General features: G+C 46.4%; 1 protein-coding gene across 1 annotated transcript in view; it reads right to left on the reverse strand.

Moving 5' to 3' along the window:
- LOC144486541 (NACHT, LRR and PYD domains-containing protein 3-like) overlaps positions 1 to 20,990 on the reverse strand; it is a 108,559-nt gene that overhangs the window by 6,246 nt on the left and 81,323 nt on the right. Inside the window, exons 2-5 of the mRNA XM_078204591.1 lie at positions 17,294 to 17,464; positions 12,955 to 13,125; positions 9,265 to 9,432; positions 5,643 to 5,813 (exon numbers count right to left, since the gene is read on the reverse strand). Of these exons, the coding sequence (XP_078060717.1) occupies positions 5,643 to 5,813; positions 9,265 to 9,432; positions 12,955 to 13,125; positions 17,294 to 17,464 (681 nt within the window). The remainder of the gene's footprint in view (positions 1 to 5,642; positions 5,814 to 9,264; positions 9,433 to 12,954; positions 13,126 to 17,293; positions 17,465 to 20,990) is intronic.

Consider the following 20,990-nt stretch of genomic DNA (forward strand, 5'->3'; position numbering starts at 1 on the left):
CTCCTCACAATTCAGATTTCCACCTAGTTTTCTATTATTCGCAAATTTGGAAATATTATATTTGATCCCCACATCCATATCATTGATATAGATTCTGAATAGCTGAGACCCAAACACTGATCCCTGCCGTACTCCACTAGTTAGAGGCTGTCAACCCGAAAATAACCCATTTATTCCAACTCCTTGTTTCTGTCCACTAACCAGTTCTCAATCCATGCTGGTATATTCCTCCCAATCCCACGTGCTCCAATTTTCTTCAATAACCTCTTGTGTGTGAATCATGCAACTATAGAATCCCTAGTGTAGGAGGCTGGCATTCGGCCCATCGAGACACACTGACGGAGTATCTTACCAAGGTCCGCTCCCCGTGACATCACAAATTTACTAGGGCTAATCCACCTAACCTACACATCTTGGGACACTAAGGGCAATTTTACCATGGCCAATCCAGCTACCATGCATCTCTTTGGAGTGTGGGAGGAAACCGGAGCACCCAGAGGAAACACACACAGACACGGGGAGAATGTGGAAACTCCACACAGTCACCCAAGACTGGAATTGAACCTGGGCCCCTGGCAGTGATGCAACAATGTTAACCACTGTGTCACCGTGCCAGCCTTTCATAAATCCATGTTGGCCCTGTCTAATCCTGCCATTAATTTCGAAGTGTTCTGTTATCACTTCCTTTATTACAGATTACTATAGGATTTCCATACCATCAATGTCAGACTAATAGATCTGCAGTTGCCCGGTTTCCCGTAACCCCACATATTTACTCTGTTAATCCCCCAAACCGACACATCTTGGACACTAACGGGCAATTTAGCATGGCCAATCCACCTAACCTACACATTTTTTGGACTGTGGGACGAAACAGGAGCAGCCAGAGGAAACCCACACAGACATGGGGAGAACGTGAAAACTCCACAGACAGTCGTCCAAAGCTGGAATGAATCCGGGAATCTGACGCTGTGCGACAGCAGTGCCAACCCCAGTGCCACATCTTCGCTTAATCTAATACAGTCCTTGAACTAGCAACGGCTGGAACACTTCTGCTGCTCTTCTCCAAATAAAAGGAACGTATTTTTGTTGGAAACGCCACACATTTGCACATCACGTTGTCTAAAACAGCTTGTTTTGTGTTTGGCACTGGAACATGCTTCTCCAGGAAATTGCTTGAATACATTCTGTGAACGAATCTTCTATTCAACTTTCGACAATCTGAGCGATTTTTACAGTAAATAGAAGAAGCCATAGGAGCCTTGACCTACAGAGGGATCTGTGTGTACAAGTCTACAGATCCCTGAAAGTGGCAACACAGGTGGATGAGGTTGTCAAGAAGGCACATAGCATGCTCGTCTTCATCGACCGGGGCATCGAGTATAAAAGTTGGCAAGTTACTTCAAAGCTGTATAAAACTTTAGTTGGCCACATTTGAATATTGCTTGCAGTTATGTTCGCCACACTACCAGAATGATGTGGATGCTTTGGAGAGGGTGCAAAGAACGTTTACCAGAATGTTGCCTGGTCAAGGAGGGTTAAGTTATGAGGAAAGGTTGTATAAACTCGGATTGTTTTCACTACAAAAAAGGGAGGCTGAGGGGTGACCTGATGGAGGTGTACACAATTATGGGAACGTTTTCACAGAGGGTGGTGGGTGCCTTGAATGCACTGCCAATGTAGGTGGTGGAAGTCGGCACGTTACCAATGTCCAACATGCATCTTTATAGACACTTGAACAGGAGACAAACATAGGAATATAAACCGCAAATGGGCAGTCAGTACTGGGTCTGAATAAGGATTAAGAGTTGCCACAGGCTTGGTGGGCCGAAGGGCCTGTTTACAGTGTTGTATGGTTCTTTGTTCTTCTTTGTATAAGATTAAAATCACCCATGATTATTGCAGTATGTTTTTACAACACCCCATTATTTTTCCTGTGTATTGTGTAGGAGATTGTGAATATTGTTAGGGGCCTATAAATGATTCCCACAAGTGAACTTTTAACTTTGTTAATTCGTATCTCTATCCAAACTGATTCCGCATCATGATCATTTGAACTAAGTTCACCTCTCGCTACTGTACTGACATCTGTTACTAACAGTGAGACTCCACCACCATGTCCTGTCCTCCATTTACTGTCATCCACTCACTCTCCCCCTTTTTCACAAATCACTTGAATCACAGGGGGACCAATATCCTGGCCTTAGGTTGGCTAAGGCTACTGGGGAGAATTTAAACTAGATAGGTTGGGGGGAGTGGAGCTAGAAGAGTTGACTAGGATCAAGGAACTAATTGATGGGGGGGGGGGAGGATGCAGGGGTAAGGGGAATTACAAAATTAATGGTAGAGGAGAGGGTGCAAGTGAATGAAGGCGGTAATTTAGATAAGGGAGTAGAGGGAGAGGGTGTTCGCGACTCATCAAAGCGGGTCCAGATAAAAGCTGGAATAAGGACACTTTGCCTGAATGCACGAAGCATTCGGAACAAGGTAAATGAGTTGATGGTGCAAATCAGCACAAGTGGGTATGATCTAGTGGCCATTACAGAAACGTGGCTGAAAGGTGACCAGGACTGGGAGATGAATATCCAGGGGTATCAGGCGTTTAGGAAGAATAGACAGGAAGGAAAAGGTGGTGGGGTCGCGCTATTAATAAGAGATAATATCAGGGTAGTACTGAGGGATGACATAGGCTCTGAGGAACAAAGCGTGGAATCATTATGGGTAGAGATGAGGAATAATAGAGGGAGAAAGACACTAGTAGGTGTGGTATATAGGCCCCCAAATAATAATGTTGAGGTAGGGAGGGCTATAAACAAGCAGATAAGGGATGCGTGTAAAAACGGAACGGCAATAATCATGGGGGACTTCAACATGCACATTGACTGGCAGACTCAAGTCGGTAAGGGTGGAATGGAGGAAGAGTTCTTAGAATGCTGTCGGGATAGTTTCCTTGAACAGCATGTTACGGAACCGACGAGGGAACGAGCTATTTTGGATCTGGTATTGTGTAACGAGGTAGGTAGAATTAAGGATCTTATTGTGAAGGACCCTCTTGGGTCTAGTGACCACAATATGGTCGAATTTCTGATTCAGATGGAAGAGGAGAAAGTTTGGTCCCAAACCAGTGTCCTCTGTTTGAACAGAGGGAAATATGATAGGATGAGGGATGAATTGGCTAAGGTAGACTGGGAGAGCAGGCTGGCAGGTAGGATAGCTGAGGAACAGTGGAGGATTTTTAAGGAGATCCTTTTCAGTTCTCAGCAAAAATATATTCCAGCAAAAAACAAGGATTGTATGAAAAGGGAGAACCAGCCGTGGATAACGAAGGAAATAAAGGAGAGTATTAAAATAAAAACAGCTGCGTACAGAGTGGCCAAAAATAGTGAAGAAACAAGTGATTGGGAAAAATTTAAGAAACAACAAAGAGAGACTAAGAAAGCGATAAAGAAAGGAAGGATAGACTATGAAGCTAGGCTAGCAATTAATATAAAAAATGATAGTAAAAGTTTTTATGAATATATAAAAAGGAATAGAGTGGCTAGAGTGAATGTTGGACCCTTGGAAGACGAGAGGGGGGAGTTAATAGTGGGAAATGAGGATATGGCTGAGTCTTTAAATAAGTTTTTTGTGTCGGTCTTCACGGTGGAGGACACAAATAGTTTGCCAAATATTAACGATAGAGGGTTGGCAGCAGGAGAAATACTTAATACAATTAATGTTACCAGAGAGGCAGTGCTGGGTAGACTAATGGGACTGAAGGTGGACAAGTCCCCGGGTCTGGATGGAATGCATCCCAGGGTATTGAAAGAAATGTCAGAGGTAATAGTGGATTCGTTAGTGATTATTTATCAAAACTCGTTGCATTCTGGGGTAGTGCCGGTTGATTGGAAAACGGCTAATGTTACGCCGCTGTTTAAAAAAGGAAGGAGACAAAAGGCGGGTAATTATAGGCCGGTCAGCTTAACGTCTGTAGTAGGGAAAATGCTGGAATCCATTATTAAAGAGGAGATAGCAGGGCATCTGGATAGAAATGGTTCGATCAATCAGACGCAGCATGGATTCATGAGGGGAAAGTCGTGCTTGACGAACATGTTGGAATTTTATGAAGATGTGACTAGGGCGGTTGATGGAGGAGAACTGGTGGATGCGGTGTTTTTGGATTTCCAAAAGGCGTTTGATAAGGTGCCCCATAAAAGGCTGCTGAAGAAGATTAGGGCACACGGAGTTGGGGGTAGTGTGTTAAAGTGGATTGGGGACTGGCTATCCGACAGGAAGCAAAGAGTCGGAATAAATGGGTGTTTTTCCGGTTGGAGGAAGGTAACTAGTGGCGTGCCGCAGGGATCGGTACTCGGGCCGCAACTATTTACCATTTATAGAGATGATCTGGAGGAGGGGACGGAGTGTAGGGTAACGAAGTTTGCAGACGACACAAAGATAAGTGGAAAAGTGAATCGTGCGGAGGACGGAGAAGATCTGCAGAGAGATTTGGACAGGCTGAGTGAGTGGGCGAGGATATGGCAAATGGAGTATAACGTTGAGAAATGCGAGGTTATACACTTTGGAGGAAATAATAACAAATGGGATTACTATCTCAATGGAAACAAATTAAAACATGCTACCGTGCAAAGGGACCTGGGGGTCCTTGTGCATGAGACGCAAAAGCCCAGTCTGCAGGTACAACAGGTGATCAAGAAGGCAAATGGGATGTTGGCCTATATCGCGAGGGGGATAGAATATAAAAGCAGGGATGTCTTGATGCACCTGTACAGGGCATTGGTGAGGCCGCAGCTGGAATACTGTGTGCAGTATTGGTCCCCTTATATGAGGAAGGATATATTGGCATTGGAGGGAGTGCAGAGAAGGTTCACCAGGTTGATACCAGAGATGAGGGGTTTGGATTATGAGGAGAGGCTGAGGAGATTGGGTTTGTACTCATTGGAGTTTAGAAGGATGAGGGGGGATCTTATGGAGACTTATAAGATAATGCGGGGGCTGGATAGGGTGGAGGCGGAGAGATTCTTTCCACTTAGTAAGGAAGTTAAAACTAGAGGACACAGCCTCAAAATAAAGGGGGGTCGGTTTAAGACAGTTGAGGAGGAACTTCTTCTCCCAGAGGGTGGTGAATCTCTAGAATTCTCTGCCCACTGAGGTGGTGGAGGCTACCTCGCTGAATATGTTTAAAGCGCGGATGGATGGATTCCTGAGCGGTAAGGGAATTAAGGGTTATGGGGATCAGGCGGGTAAGTGGTACTGATCCACGTCAGATCAGCCATGATCTTATTGAATGGCGGGGCAGGCTCGAGGGGCTAGATGGCCTACTCCTGCTCCTATTTCTTATGTTCTTATGTTCTTATGATGCTGTGCCCGGGGAGAGCTGTGCACATCTGAGGAGGAGGGGACCTCAGAGGGTGAACCATAACATCATTCCCCCACACACTCAACATAAGGATTTGTGGGACTGACATCCCATTGCTCAGGGATCAGAGAGAGAAGCAACAGGAGTCAGAGGGAAAGCAGTTTTCCTTATTCATAACTGACGCCAATAGTAATGGGCAGTGTTTTTTATACAAATACCAGTGGTGAAATTATATTGTTGAATATTCAGTTATTATAAACACAATCTCACACAGTCTGCTACTTACTCCAGTTTCCGTATTTTACAGTCCGGATTCCTCAGAGCCACAGACAGCAGTTTCACTCCTGAATCTCCCAGTTTATTCAAACTCAGATCGAGATCTATCAGTGAGCGGTTTGTACTGAGAGCAGAGGCCAGGTCCTCGGCACAAGATTCTGAGAGATCATTATCATGGAGACTGGAGATCAGAGAGAGAAAAATAACAGGAATCAGGGTAAATCCACAGTGTTTTTAAGAATAAGATCATTAACAATAATAACGTACAGTGCGAGACATTCAAGAAACACAACTTCAGTTGATACAGAAGGCAAAATTCTATTGATGCTGTAAATCTGAAATAGGAATAAAATATGTGGAAAATCTCAGCAGGATAGGCAGCATCTGTGAAGATAGAAACAGATTTAGTTTCAGTTCAATTAGCTAAAATTAAAACTTGGGAGTAGCAGTGAATTAAATAGTTTTAAGTGACAGGGAGCTGGGGATGGGCGGGTGACAAGGAAAGAACAAAATGGAAGTGCCGGAGTGATTGAATGTAAAAAAGGATGATGGTGAAAGAGAAAAATACAGGATTCCCATGTCCTTACCCTGAGGGAGAGACATGGGATGGTCAGTGGCTCAGGAATGGAGTGTGTGGTGGGGTTGAAGATGATGTGAGAGAAACCTTTTTCACGATGCCAGTGGTACGGGTCTGGAATGTACAGTCTGGAAGTGTGGTTGGGGCAGGCTGATTCGAGGCATAACAGAGGACAGTTGATGAACAATCGAATGAAACAATGTGCAAAGATACGAGGAGAAGGCAGTAGAATGAGACAAATTCCTAATCCTAGTTTGGTGAGCCGGTGCAGACACATTTCGCCTCGTGGTGCTCCGCAATAATTCTGTGAAGATAATGGTTGGAAATGTATCGACATTTTAACTGGAAGCTGGTGATGTTGCAGTGTAAACAGGGTTAGGTAATTTAGCCAGTGTCCACAAAGGGCCATTGGTATCTCTCTCAGGTAGAATCACAGAATTGTTACAGAGCAGAAGGAGACCATTCGGCCCATGGTGTCTGCACTGACTCTCTGAATGAGCAATTTACTAAGTGTCATTCCCCCAAATTCTCCCCTTAACCCTGCACATTCTTCCTTTTCAGATCATAATCCAATTCCCTTTGGAAATTTTCAACTGAACGTGTCTCCACCACACTCTCAGACAGTGTATTCCAGCCCTTAACCACTTGCTGCAGGGGAAGTCCCGGTTCAGGCAATGCTGGCACCAGCAGCAATTTCATAGGCAGCATCTTTGGAGAGTCCAGTGAGGAAGACCTGGTTACTGAACACAGGGCTGAAATGGGAGGAGGAAGGTTAAACCCAATTCAATGATGCACTTGGCAACACTTGGTAGTGTTCCCCCAGGCTACGTGAGTTTGGACCAAATTTCTGTTCTCTCAGGACTGGAGAATATCTGCCACATCAATCCAGTATAACGGGATGGAGATTGCTGGAGACCTGAGCAGGCGTGGGTTATGGGGTTGCAGTGAGGCAAAAGGATAGTAACTTGCTATGTTCTGACAAGGTGGTGAACCATCTTATAGCATATAATCTGAGGCATATGGGATCGAATGAGAATGAAAGTGAAATTGTAGAAAGGTCATCCCCACACAGACACAGGCAATGCCCAGACTGCAGCATCGACTGTCAGAGACATGTCAGCCTCTCTCTGCAGAGTTCTAGTTATGATGTGGAGATGCCGGCGTTGGACTGGGATAAACACAGTAAGAAGTTTAACAACACCAGGTTAAAGTCCAACAGGTTTATTTGGTAGCAAAAGCCACACAAGCTTTCGGAGCTCTAAGCCCCTTCTTCAGGTGAGTGGGAATTCTGTTCACAAACAGAGCTTATAAAGACACAGACTCAATTTACATGAATAATGGTTGGAATGCGAATACTTACAACTAATCAACTCTTTAAGAAACGAAACAATGTGAGTGGAGAGAGCATCAAGACAGGCTAAAAAGATGTGTATTGTCTCCAGACAAGACAGCCAGTGAAACCTGCAGACCTGCGTGGACCTGCAGAGTTTCACTGGCTGTCTTGTCTGGAGACAATACACATCTGTTTAGCCTGTCTTGATGCTCTCTCCACTCACATTGTTTCGTTTCTTAAAGACTTGATTAGTTGTAAGTATTCGCATTCCAATCATTATTCATGTAAATTGAGTCTGTGTCTTTATAAGCTGTTTGTGAACAGAATTCCCACTCACCTGAAGAAGGGGCTTAGAGCTCCGAAAGCTTGTGTGGCTTTTGCTACCAAATAAACCTGTTGGACTTTAACCTGGTGTTGTTAAACTTCTCAGAATGGGATGGTCACAGGCAAGAGGCTTTCCCTGTGTAGACATGATGGTCAGTCAGGTTGTCACCAGCATAGGCTTGTGTCTTTGATGGGAGAGTAACAATGGAACTTAATGTGCCTGTCGAAGAGAGCACGAAAGGTCAGGAAATGAACTGAAAATGGTGACAGCGTCCACATATTGCAGCGCTGGAACTGGGCGAACAGCAGTCAGGGTGGGAAATCGCTGATTGTGATATTTGTTGTGGAGCTGAGAGTGTGCGGTCGAATGGATGGGCACAGGAGACTCTCTGGTACCCGCAACACAGAGCTTGTGTGCCCATCACTGGTCACATGGAACCGGCTGAAGGACGTGTTGGCATATACATATTATTACAAGCCATGCCTTGAAGAAATATATTGAATATTGAAAGATACGCAACCAAATCTAACTAGACACCCAACAACATTATCAACTCCCAGCCACCATCCAAACTGCTGATTAACACTCCAACCCAACACAATACAACTCGACCACCCTCCCGACACCCAGAACTAATCCTTGAACCTCTCCCCAGCTCCCTGACTAACCATTCATCCAGCGACACATCAACTCATTCACTCCCACAATCAACTAACACTTATGGAGCTCCCCGGGGTCACTGTGCTGTAAATAAGGTGTGGGCTCGCTCTACCGCGACTCCACTCTGCTCTAATGGAGCTCCCCGGGGTCACTGTGCTGTAAATAAGGTGTGCTCGCTCTACCGCGACTCCACTCTGCCCTGATGGAGATCGCCGGGGTCACTGTGCTGTAAATAGGGTGTGGGCTCGCTCTACCGCGACTCCACTCTGCTCTAATGGAGCTCCCCGGGGTCACTGTGCTGTAATTAAGGTGTGCTCGCTCTACCGCGACTCCACTCTGCTCTGATGGAGATCGCCGGGGTTACTGTGCTGTAAATAGGGTGTGTGCTCTCTCTTCCCCGACTCTGCTCTGATGGAGCTCCCCGGGGTCACTGTGCTGTAAATCGGGTGTGTGCTCTCTCTTCCCCGACTCTGCTCTGGTGGAGCTCCCCGGGGTCACTGTGCTGTAAATCGGGTGTGTGCTCTCTCTTCCCCGACTCTTGTCTGCTCTGATGGAGCTCCCAGGGTCGCAATGCCGAGGATCCTGGGAGAAATATGCAGCAGTTTCAGGTTGGGAGAATTTTTAAGCATACCAGCAATCAGCTTAACATTGCTGATGCTTGGAAGGTTCAGGCCCATTTATACTTTAAATCCATTTAAATTTTAATTGTTACACTAAAAATTCATACAAACACTCACGAGATCCATTCCAGATTCCTGCAGGTCAGAATGAGGTTGCGGAGAGCAGGGACAGATTGGTCTGTGAAGGAGTTTGTTCCCAGGTTCAGAATCCTCAGTGACTGTTTTGTACAGAGAGCGGAGGCGAGATCCTGAGCACAAGAATCTGTGAGAGCGTTCTCATACAGACTGGAGATCAGAGAGAGAAATAACAGGAATCAGGCTCAATCCCCAGCGTTTTAAATAATACTGTTAATAACAATAATAATGTATTGTATCAGACATTCCAAAAACACAACTTGCATTTCTGTAGAATGAGGAAATACTTATGTTCTTATGAGCGAACTTTCTCTGAACTGGTTCTAATACAATTCTATCCTGTTTTAAGTCAAGAGCTCAACATTATACACATTACTCCAGTTGTGATCTAATGAAGGTCGTGTAAAGCTGCAGCAAAACCTTCTTACTCTTACCTTCCATTCCTATTGCAATAAGAACGTTAAGAAACAGGAGCAGGAGTCATCCATTCTGTCCTTCAAATCCACTCCATCATTCAATGTGACCATGGCTGATCCTCGGCTTCAACACCATTTCCAGCATTCCCTGCATTCCTTGATTCACCAGCATTCTAATGGGAAACAAATACTCCTCATCTCAGCCTAAATAACTGCCCCTAATTCTCAGACTGTGTCCCAGGTTTCAGACCCTCCAGCAAGGGGGAAACATCCTTCCTACATCTGGCCGATTGAACCCCGTAAAATAGTGTAGGTTTGAAAGCGACCCTTCTTTACATGCCAAGTACATCTTTGCTTCAGTCAAGAGACCAAAACTGTACACAATACTCCAGGTTGGTCTCAGCAAGGCTGCATATAATTGCAGGAAGACATCTTTTCCCTCAACTCAAATCCTCTTAGAATAATGGCTAACATACCATTTGTTATCTGAACTGCTCTCATCTTAGCTTTCAGTGCCTCATCAACAAGGACATCAAAATATCCTTGGAATTATCTTAATTTCTGTTTTTTCTACAAAATTAGATAACCTCACATTTTTCCACCTTGTAGTTCAGCTGGCAATCCTTTGGCCGCTCCCTGAGCCTCTCCCCATCCCCTTGAAACATCTTTGCATCCTCCTCAAAATTCAGATTTCCACCGAGTTTTCGATTAATTGCAAATTTGGAAATATTATATTTGATCCCCACATCCATATCATTGATATAGATTCTGAATAGCTGAGACCCAAACACTGATCCCTGCCGTACTCCACTAGTTAGAGGCTGTCAACCCGAAAATAACCCATTTATTCCAACTCATTGTTTCTGTCCATTAATCAGTTCTCAATCCATGCTGGTATATTCCACCCAATCCCACGTGCTCCAATTTTATTTAATAACCTCTTGTGTGTGAATCATGCAACTATAGAATTCCTAGTGTAGGAATCGTCATTCGGCCCATCGAGACACACTGACAGAGTAACTTACCAAGGTCCGCTCCCCATAAACTCACAAATTTACTAGGGCTAATCCACCTAACCTACATACCTTGGGGCACTGAGGGCAATTTTACCATGGCCAATCCAGCTACCATGCATCTCTTTGGAGTGTGGGAGGAAACCGGAGCACCCAGAGGAAACACACGCAGACACGGGGAGAATGTAGAAACTCCACACAGACAGTCACCCAAGGCTGGAATTGAACCTGGGCCCCTGGCTGGAATGCAACAATGTTAACCACTGTGTCACCATGCCAGCCTTTCATAAACCCATGTTGGCCCTGTCTAATCCTGCCATTAATTTCGAAGTGTTCTGTTATCACTTCCTTTATTACAGATTACTATAGGATTTGCATACCATCAATGTCAGACTAATAGATCTGCAGTTGCCCGGTTTCCCGTAACCCCACATATTTACTCTGTTAATCCCCCAAACCGACACATCTTGGACACTAACGGGCAATTTAGCATGGCCAATCCACCTAACCTGCACATTTTCTTTGGACTATGGGAGGAAACAGGAGCAGCCGAAGGAAACCCACACAGATATGGGGAGAACGTGAAAACTCCACAGACAGTAGTCCAAAGCTGGAATGAATCCGGGAATCTGAAGCTGTGCGACAGCAGTGCCAACCCCAGTGCCACATCTTCGCTTAATCTAATACAGTCCTTGAATTAGCAACGGCTGGAACACTTCTGCTGCTGTTTTGCAAATGAAAGGAATCTATTTTTGTTGGAAACGCCACACATTTGCACATCACCATGTCTAAAACAGTTTGTTGTGTGATTGACACTGGAACATGCTTCTCCAAGAAATTGCTTGAATACATTCTGTGAACGAATCTCCTATTCAACTTTTGACAATCTGAGCGATTTATACAGTAAATGGAAGAAGCCATAGGAGCCTTGACCTACAGCGGGATCTGTGTGTACAAGTCTACAGATCCCTGAAAGTGGCAACACAGGTGGATGAGGTGGTCAAGAAGGCACATAGCATGCTCGTCTTCATCGACCGGGGCATCGAGTATAAAAGTTGGCAAGTTACTTCAAAGCTGTATAAAACTTTAGTTGGCCACATTTGAATATTGCTTGCAGTTATGTTCGCCACATTACCAGAATGATGTGGATGCTTTGGAGAGGGTGCAAGGAAGGTTTACCAGAATGTTGCCTGGTCAAGGACTGTTAGGTGATGGGGAGACATTGTATAAACACAGATTGTTTCACGACAAAAAGGGCAGGCTGAGGGGTTACCTGATGGAGGTGTCCACAATTATGAGAAGCATCAATATGGTGGATAGTCAGAGACTTTTCTCCAGGGTGGAATGATCAACTACAAGAGGGCACAGGTTGAAGGTGAGAGGAGCAAAGTTTGGAGGGAGGTGTGTGGGGTAAGTTTTCACCCAGAGGGTGCTGGGTGCCTGGAAGGGACTGCCAATGGAGGTGGTAGAAGCAGGCACGTTTCCAATGTCCAAGGTACATCTTGGTAGACACATGAACAAGAGACAAACGGAGGAATAGAAACCGCAAATTGGCAGTAAGTTCTGGGTCTGAATAAGTGTTAGGAGGCGCCACAGGCTTGGTGGGCTGAAGGGCCTGATACTGTGCTGTGCGGTTCTTTGTTTTTCTTTGTATATGAAGATTAAAATGACCTGTGGTTATTGCAATATGTTTTTACAAGGCCCCATTATTTTTCCTGTGTATTGTGTCGGAGATTGTGACTGTTGTTAGGAGCCTATCAATGATTCCCACAAGTGAACTTTTAACTTTGTTAAACCTGATCTCTATCCAAACTGATTCTGCATCTTGATCATTGGAACTAAGTTCATCTCTCGCTACTGTACTGACATCTGTTACTAACAGCGAGACTCCACCACCATGTCCTGTCCTCCATTTACTGTCATCCACTCACTCTCCCCCTTTTCACAAATAATGGATGCTGTGTCCCGGGAGAGCCGTGCACATCTGAGGAGGAGGAGAGGACCTCAGAGGGTGAACCATAACATTATTCCCCCACACCCTCGACATAAGGATTTGTGGGACTGACATCCCATTGCTCAGGGATCAGAGAGAGAAGCAACAGGAGTCAGAGGAAAAGCAGTTTTCCTGATTCATAACTGACGCCAATAGTAATGGGCAGTGTTTTTTATAAATACCAGTGGTGAAATTATATTGTTGAATATTCAGTTATTATAAACACAATCTCACACAGTCTGCTACTTACTGCAGTTTCTGTATTTTACAGTCCGGATTCCTCAGAGCCACAGACAGCAGTTTCACTCCTGAATCTCCCAGGTTATTCAAACTCAGATTCAGATCTATCAGTGAGCGGTTTGTACTGAGAGCAGAGGCCAGGTCCTTGGCACAAGGGTCTGAGAGATCGTTATCATGGAGACTGGAGATCAGAGAGAGAAAAATAACAGGAATCAGGGCAAATCCACAGTGTTTTTAAGAATAAGATCATTGACAATAATAATGGGCAGTGCGGGACATTCAAGAAACACAACTTCAGTTGATACAGAAGGCAAAATTATATTGATTCTGTAAATCTGAAATATGAATAAAATATGTGGAAAATCTCAGCAGGATAGGCAGTATCTGTGAAGAGAGAAACAGATTTAGTTTCAGTTCAATTAGCTAAAATTAAAACTTGGGAGTAGCAGTGAATTAAATTGTTTTAGGTGGCAGGGAGCTGGGGATGGGCGGGTGACAAGGAAAGAACAAAATGGAAGTGTCGGAGTGATTAAATGACAAAAAGGATGATGGTGAAAGGGAAGAGCACAGGATTCCCATGTCCTTACCGAGAATCACAGGGAGGGACATGGGATGGTCAGTGGCTCAGGAATGGAGTGTGTGGTGGGGTTGGAGATGATGAGAGAGAAACCTTTTTCACGATGCCAGTGGGACAGGTCTGGAATGTACAGTCTGGAAGTGTGGTGGAGGCAGGCTGATTCGAGGCATAACAGAGGGCAGTGGATGAACATGCGAATGAAACAATGTGCAAAGATACGAGGAGAAGGCAGTAGAATGAGACAAATTCCTAATCCTAGTTTGGTGAGCCGGTGCAGACACATTTCGCCTCGTGGTGCTCCGCAATAATTCTGTGAAGATAATGGTTGGAAATGTATGGAGATTTTCACTGGAAGCTGGTGATGTTGCAGTGTAAACAGGGTTAGGCAATTTAGCCAGTGTCCACAAAGGGCCATTGGTATCTCTCAGATAGCATCAGAGAATTGTTACAGAGCAGAAGGAGACCATTCGGCCCATGCTCTCTGCACTGACTCTCTGAATGAGCAATTTACTAAGTGTCATTCCCCCAAATTCTCCCCGTAACCCTGCACAATCTTCCTTTTCAGATCATAATCCAATTCCCTTTGGAAATTTTCAACTGAACGTGTCTCCACCACAGTCCCAGACAGTGAACTCCAGCCCTTAACCACTCGCTGCAGGGGAAGTCCCGGTTCAGGCAATGCTGGCACCGGCAGCACTTTGATAGGCGGCAGCTCTGGAGAGACCAGTGAGGAAGACCTGGTTAAGAACACAGGGCTGGAATGGGAGGAGAAAGGTTAAGCTCAATTCAATGATGCACTTGGCAACACTTGGTACTCTTCCCCAAGGCTACGTGAGTTTGAAGCAAATTTCTGTTCTCTCAGGACTGGACAATATTTGCCACATCAATCCAAGTATATCGGGATGGAGATTACTGGAGACCTGAGTAGGCGTGGGTTATATGGTTGCATGAGGCAAAAGGAGCTCAGGCTCGAAGGGCCGAATGGCCAACTCCTGCTTCTAGTTTCTATTTTAATCATGTTTCTATGCAGGTTATGTTGTCGGCACCGTGCTGTCTGTAGCCGGTTTCCTTTATTGTTACTGAAGCAGTATAATTGACATCATGTTGATTTTAATCTGAACTAATGCAGTGTTCTGTTGTTTCAGTGTTTCCCCTGGGATGGCAGAGTAGAGCTTGATTGCGGGTGATTGACAGGTTATGTCATGTGACTGAGGGACAGCTATTTTTCACAGAACATTCTCGTTTCAATTCTGCTTTCAGAAGCTGCTTGAAGTTAAGACAAACAGCAGTGCTGTTTCCCTCTCTGAAGTTGGAGTTTTTGCTGTTTAAGTGTTGCTGTGTTGGAAGCTGTCAGAGACTGGGGTTACCTCTCCGCGGTTGGACTGTTCGGAGGCTACATCCTTCTCTGAAAACAATTGTCGGTTGGCTGTCTGGATGTGTTAAAAAGCTGGAAATCGGCAACACGTGAGCATACTTGTTTTTGTGCTAACTAATGTTGGACAAGGCTGTATGTCTGTGGGTATTGCTTTATATTGGAACAACAGAGATAGCTAGCTGTTAAGAGTTATACTGTGTCATGTTTAAGTCTTGCAATTGGGAAAGGTTATGTTAATTCTTGTTGTTATATTCTAACTGCATTCTTAAATAAACTGTGTTTGATAAAAGCATCCTCGTGGGTCACTTGATTCATACCTGGAGTGAAACACCTCATGCTCATGAATGCCAAAACCAAATATAAAAGTGCTTGTCTGAATGCTTCTTAAATGTTGCGAGTGTTCCTGACTCCACCACCCTTTCAGACAGTGAGATCCAGATTCCCACCACCCTCTGGGTGAAAAAGCTTTTCCACAGAACCATAGAATCCCCACTCTGCAGAAGGTGCCCAATCGCCTCATCGACTCTGCACTGACTCTCCGAAAAAGCCAGGCCCACACAACTGCTTATCACTGGACATTTATCACGGCAAATCCACTGAAACTACATATCTTGGGACACGAAATGATAATTTAGCATGGTCGATCCACCTAACCTACACATCTTTGGACTGTGGGAGGAAACCAGAGTACCTGACGGAAACACGCACACATGGGGGAAACATGCAAGCTCCACACAGGCAGTCACCCGAGGCCAGAATTAAACAAAGGTCTCTGACGTTGTGAGGCAGCAATGCTAACCACTGTGCCATCTTCGATTCTCCTCTGAAACTCCTCCCCAATACCTTAAATCTATGCCCCTGGTTATTGTCTCCTAAAACAAAGGGGAAAGGTTTATTTCTATAATTTGATACAACTCCACATGGTCGTCCCCCTGCCTTCCCTGTCTGAAAAAAATAACAGGAGCATCGACATACAGATGGATCTGTGCGTACTTGTCCACTGATCCCTGAAAGTGGCAACACAGGTGGATAACTTGGTCAACAAGGCATGCAGCATGCTTGCTTCATTGGCCAGGGCATCAAGTATAAAAGTTGGCAAGTACTCATACAGAATTACTGTATAATACTGTATTAAACCTTACTTAGGCCCAACATGGAATATTGCATGCAGTGCTGATCGTCAGACAACCAGAAGGATGTGGCTGCTTTGGAGAAGATGTAAAGAAGGTTTACAAGGATGTTGCCTGGTCTGGTTACGGTATGAAGAGAAGTTGAATAAACTCGGATTGTTTTCACTGGAAAGACGGAGGCTGAGGGGTGACCTGATAGAGGCAGATATATGGTTGATAGTTGGAGTCTTTTCCCCAGGGTGGAAAGGTCAACTACAAGACGGGACAGTTTGAAGGCAAGAGGGGGAAAGTTGAGAGGAGACGTGCGGGAACGTTTTCACATAGAGAGTGGTGGGTGCCTCGAATGCACAGCCAGTGAAGTTGACGGAAGCAGGCACGTTCCCAATGTTCAAGGTTTATCTTGATAGAAACATGAACGGGAAATGAACAAAGGAATAGAAACCGCGTACGAGCAATAAGTACTGGGTCTGAATAAGAATGAGGAGTCGCCGCAGGCTTGGTGGGCCGAAGGGCCTGTTACTGTGCTGCATGGCTCTTTGGGTCTTCTTTGTACATGAATGTTAGAATCATAGAATCCCTACAGTGCAGAAGGAGGCCATTCGGCCCATCGAGTCTGCACCGACCACAATCCCACCCAGGCCCTACCCCCACCGGAGCACCCGGAGGAAACCCACGCAGACATGTTAAAATCACCCGTGATTATTGCAGAATGTTTATACAAGACCCCATTAATATTCCTGTGTATTGTGTCGAAGAGTCTGAATATTGTTAGGGGTCTATAAATGATTCCCACAAGTGATCTTTTAACTTTGTTAATTCTTATCTCAACCCAAACTGATTCTGCATCTTGATCATTGGAAGTAAGTTCACCTCTCTCTACTTACTGACATCTGTTACTAACAGAGAGACTCCACCACCATGGCCTGTTCTCCATTTCCTGTCATCCACTCACTCTCCCCCTTTTCACAAATCAATGGATGCTGTGTCCGGGGAGAGCTGTGCACATCTGAGGAGGAGGAGAGGACCTCAGAGGGTGAACCATAACATGATTCCCCCAGTCCCTCAAGATAAGGATTTGTGGGACTGACATCCCATTGCTCAGGGATCAGAGAGAGAAGCAACAGGACTCAAAGGAAAAGTAATTTTCCTTAAACATAACTGACACCAATCGTAATAGGCAGTGTTTTTTATACAAATACCAGTGGTGAAATTATATTGTTGAATATTCAGTTATTATAAACACAATCTCACACAGTCTGCTACTTACTGCAGTTTCTGTATTTTACAGTCCGGATTCCTCAGAGCCACAGACAGCAGTTTCACTCCTGAATCTCCCAGTTTATTGACACCCAGATTCAGATCTATCAGTGAGCGGTTTGTACTGAGAGCAGAGGCCAGGTCCTCGGCACAAGAATTGGTCAGAGTGTTATCACAGAGACTGGAGATCAGAGAGAGAAAAATAACAGGAATCAGGGTAAATCCACAGTGTTTTTAAGAATAAGGTCATTAACAAAAATAATGTACAGCGCGGGACATTCAAGAAACACAACTTCAGTTGATACAGAAGGCAAAATTTTATTGACGCTCTAAATCTGAAATATGAATAAAACATGTTGGAAACTCTCATCAGGTCAGGCAATATCTGTGAAGATAGAAACAGATTTAGTTTCAGTTCAATTAGCGAAACATAGAAATTGGAAATCGCAGTGAATTAAATTGTTTTAAGTGACAGGGAGCTGAGGATGGGCGGGTGACAAGGAAAGAACAAAATGGAAGTGCCGGAGTGATTAAATGACAAAAAGGATGATGGTGAAAGGGAAGAGCACAGGATTCCCACCTCCTAACTCTGACTCACAGGGAGGGACATAGGATGGTCAGTGGCTCAGGAATGGAGTGTGTGGTGGGGTTGAAGATGATGTGAGAGAAACCTTTCTCACACTGCCAGTGGTTCGGGTCTGGAATTCACAGCTGGGAAGTGTGGTGGAGGTCGGCTGCATCGAAGCAGTCAAAAAGGAATTAGATGATTATTTGAATATAAAGAATGAACCGGGATATGAGAAAAAGGCTAAAGAATGACACAGATTCCTAATGCTAAGTTGGTGAGCTGGTGCAGATACGATGGGCCAAATGGCCTCATTGTGCTCCGTATTGCCCGCCCCCGAATAGCCCGCCCCCGAATAGCCCGCCCCCGAATTGCCCGCCCCCGAATTGCCCGCCCCCCCGATTGCCCGCCCCCGATTGCCCGCCCCCGAATTGCCCGCCCCCGAATTGCCCGCCCCCGAATTGCCCGCCCCCGAATTGCCCGCCCCCGAATTGCCCGCCCCCGTATTGCCCGCCCCCGAATTGCCCGCCCCCGAATTGCCCGCCCCCGAATTGCCCGCCCCCGAATTGCCCGCCCCCGGATTGCCCGCCCCCGGATTGCCCGCCCCCGAATTGCCCGCCCCCGAATTGCCCCGCCCCCGAATTGCCCCGCCCCCTGATTGCCCCGCCCCCGAATTGCCCCACCCCCGAATTGCCCCACCCCCGATTTGCCCCACCCCCGATTTGCCCCGCCCCCGAATTGCCCCGCCCCCGAATCCCACTCTAATCACCCCCCCACTCACTCTCTCTCAGGAACTCACCGCCAAAGCCCTCTGAGCCACTCCCAATCCTTCTCAACCCGCTGCCCTCAATCTCCACTAATTCCCCCCCAAAACTCCCCTTTCCCCCACCTGATTCCCTGTCCCTCTGCCCGATCTGCTTCAATCCGACTCTGTAAGCACCCCCTCCCCCCGCTCAATCTCTCTGACACCCACTGCCAATCTGACTCTCAGCCCCCTGAATCCTCCAAGTTCCTGCCCCAAATCCTCAGCCCCCCCCCAAAGGCTCCCTTTGCCCCCCCTGCCAAAATCAAGCCACCCAATCCTTCCTCAGTCCTCCCCACCCCTGAATCCCTCTGAGTCACCCCCCCACTCCGAATCGCTCGACACCCCCCCCAATTCTAACCCTGATGCAAGGCCCCACCCTAAATCCCTCTCTGAATTTCCCCCCTCCCAAATCCCTATAAATCCACCCCGCCCTCAATCCCTTTCCCTCCACCCCGACTCGCCCCCCCGCCATCTCCCTCTGACTCCCTACCCCATCCAGACCCTCCCCAGATTCTAAGCCCCTGAGATTCCTCTGGAATCCCCCCTGAATGTCTCCCGAGATCGCACCCACCCTCGCCACATTCCTCTGCCCCCGAATCCTGCTCCCTCTCCAATCCCACCCCTTCAATCTGTCTGAGCACCAAACCATGTCTTTTAATCCCCGTAAACCCCCCAATCCCTCCTGTATCCCTCAGAACCCCAGAAATTCCCCTCTGAGCCCCCTCTTCCCAAATCCCCCTCAATTCCCCCCGATTCCCTCCCTCTCAGCCCCGCTAAATCCCAAAGTCCCCATGAGACCCTTAAATCCCCCTGAATCCCTCTAATTCCCGACCACAATCCCTGAGTCTACCCCTACATCCCTCTCCACTCTCCCCCTTTAATCCCCCTCAATCCCCCCCCCACTCCAGCCAAATCTGTCGTCCCTCCTCACAATCCCTCTAAATCTCCCGATCCTTCCCTCTGAGCCCCGTATCCCTCTAAGTTCCCCTCTTTCCCCCCCCGCCCCTCTCAACCTGGCAAATTCCCACTCCCTCCCTGTGAACAGCCTCTGGACTGACAGATCCCCCCCTTTCTAATTAGTACCCCCCCCCCCTCCGCGTGTCCATCCCCGTCCACCACCCCCCTGTAAACAGCTCCTGGTGGAGTTGGATGTGGAAACTCTGCCCATTTTAAACATTAACCTTCAAATGACTAATTCCCTTGACACTGAGCAGCCTGTGTTATAACATCCCCCACCCCCATCCTGTACAACAGACCCCCTGTCTGATTCCCCCTCCCCCCTCCTCCATTGCCCCCTTTCTCTGATAACCCCTGACTCTGGTCAGCCCTTTCAGCAGTGCTGAATCCCTCTGAATTGCCCCCGATTCCCTCCCTCTGCGTTCCTGGGCCCTTGCTGCTTGTGAACAGCAAACCCGTGATCTGGCCCGTCCCCCACGAGAGAGCAGAGAGAGAGAGAGATATAAGAGACAGAGAAGTAGAGATATGGAGATAGAGAGAATGCTGCTGTAATTCAGACAGAATGATTCACAGAGAGGGGGAAGCAGAGATCAGAGAGATGGAGATGGGGAGGATGCGACTGTAATTCAGACTGATTCACAGAGAAGGAAGCAGAGATCAGAGAGAGGGGGAAGCAGATAGAGAGAGGGAAGCGATAGAGAGAGAGATAAGAGACAAATAAAAGCAGAGTTAATGTTAAAATTTTATTTGTTAATCACAAGTAGGCTTACATTAACACTGCAATGAAGTTATTGTGAAAAGATATAGAGATGGGGAGTGAGAGAGAATGCTGCTGTACTTCAGACAGAATGAGTCACAGAGAGGGAGCAGAGATAGACAGAGGGGGGAGCAGAGATAGAGAGAGAGAGACGGAGAGGAGGCTGCTGTGATTGAGATAAAATGATCCACAGAGAGAGAGAGAGACGGAGAGGCTGAGATACAAAGTGAGATGTCGAGATAAATAGAAAGTGGGGCTTTGGCAAGACAGAGTGACAAAGTTTCAGAGAGAGAGTGAAAGATAGAGAGAAGGAGAGAAAAAGGGAAAGATGCTGCCATTGTGAGAGGCTGAGGTATAAAGGATGGGGAGAGACCGGGATTGGAAAGATGTGGAGAAACAGTTCTGAGGATGGGGGAGTTGCACAGACAGAGCTTCAGGGAGAGGGATTGAAATCTGTGGGATTACATTGGAGCAGGGATCACTGGGAATGCCCCCTCCCCCTGACACACAGACCACTAACCCTCCGTGTAAAAGCCCCACCAGTCTATCTGTGAATAAAAATGAACGACAAAGACACGGGGACTTTTATTAATATTTTTCTCTCTGGTTATAGCTCTTGTCCG

Source organism: Mustelus asterias, unplaced genomic scaffold, assembly GCF_964213995.1.
Source record: "Mustelus asterias unplaced genomic scaffold, sMusAst1.hap1.1 HAP1_SCAFFOLD_386, whole genome shotgun sequence".
NCBI classification, from domain to species: domain Eukaryota; kingdom Metazoa; phylum Chordata; class Chondrichthyes; order Carcharhiniformes; family Triakidae; genus Mustelus; species Mustelus asterias.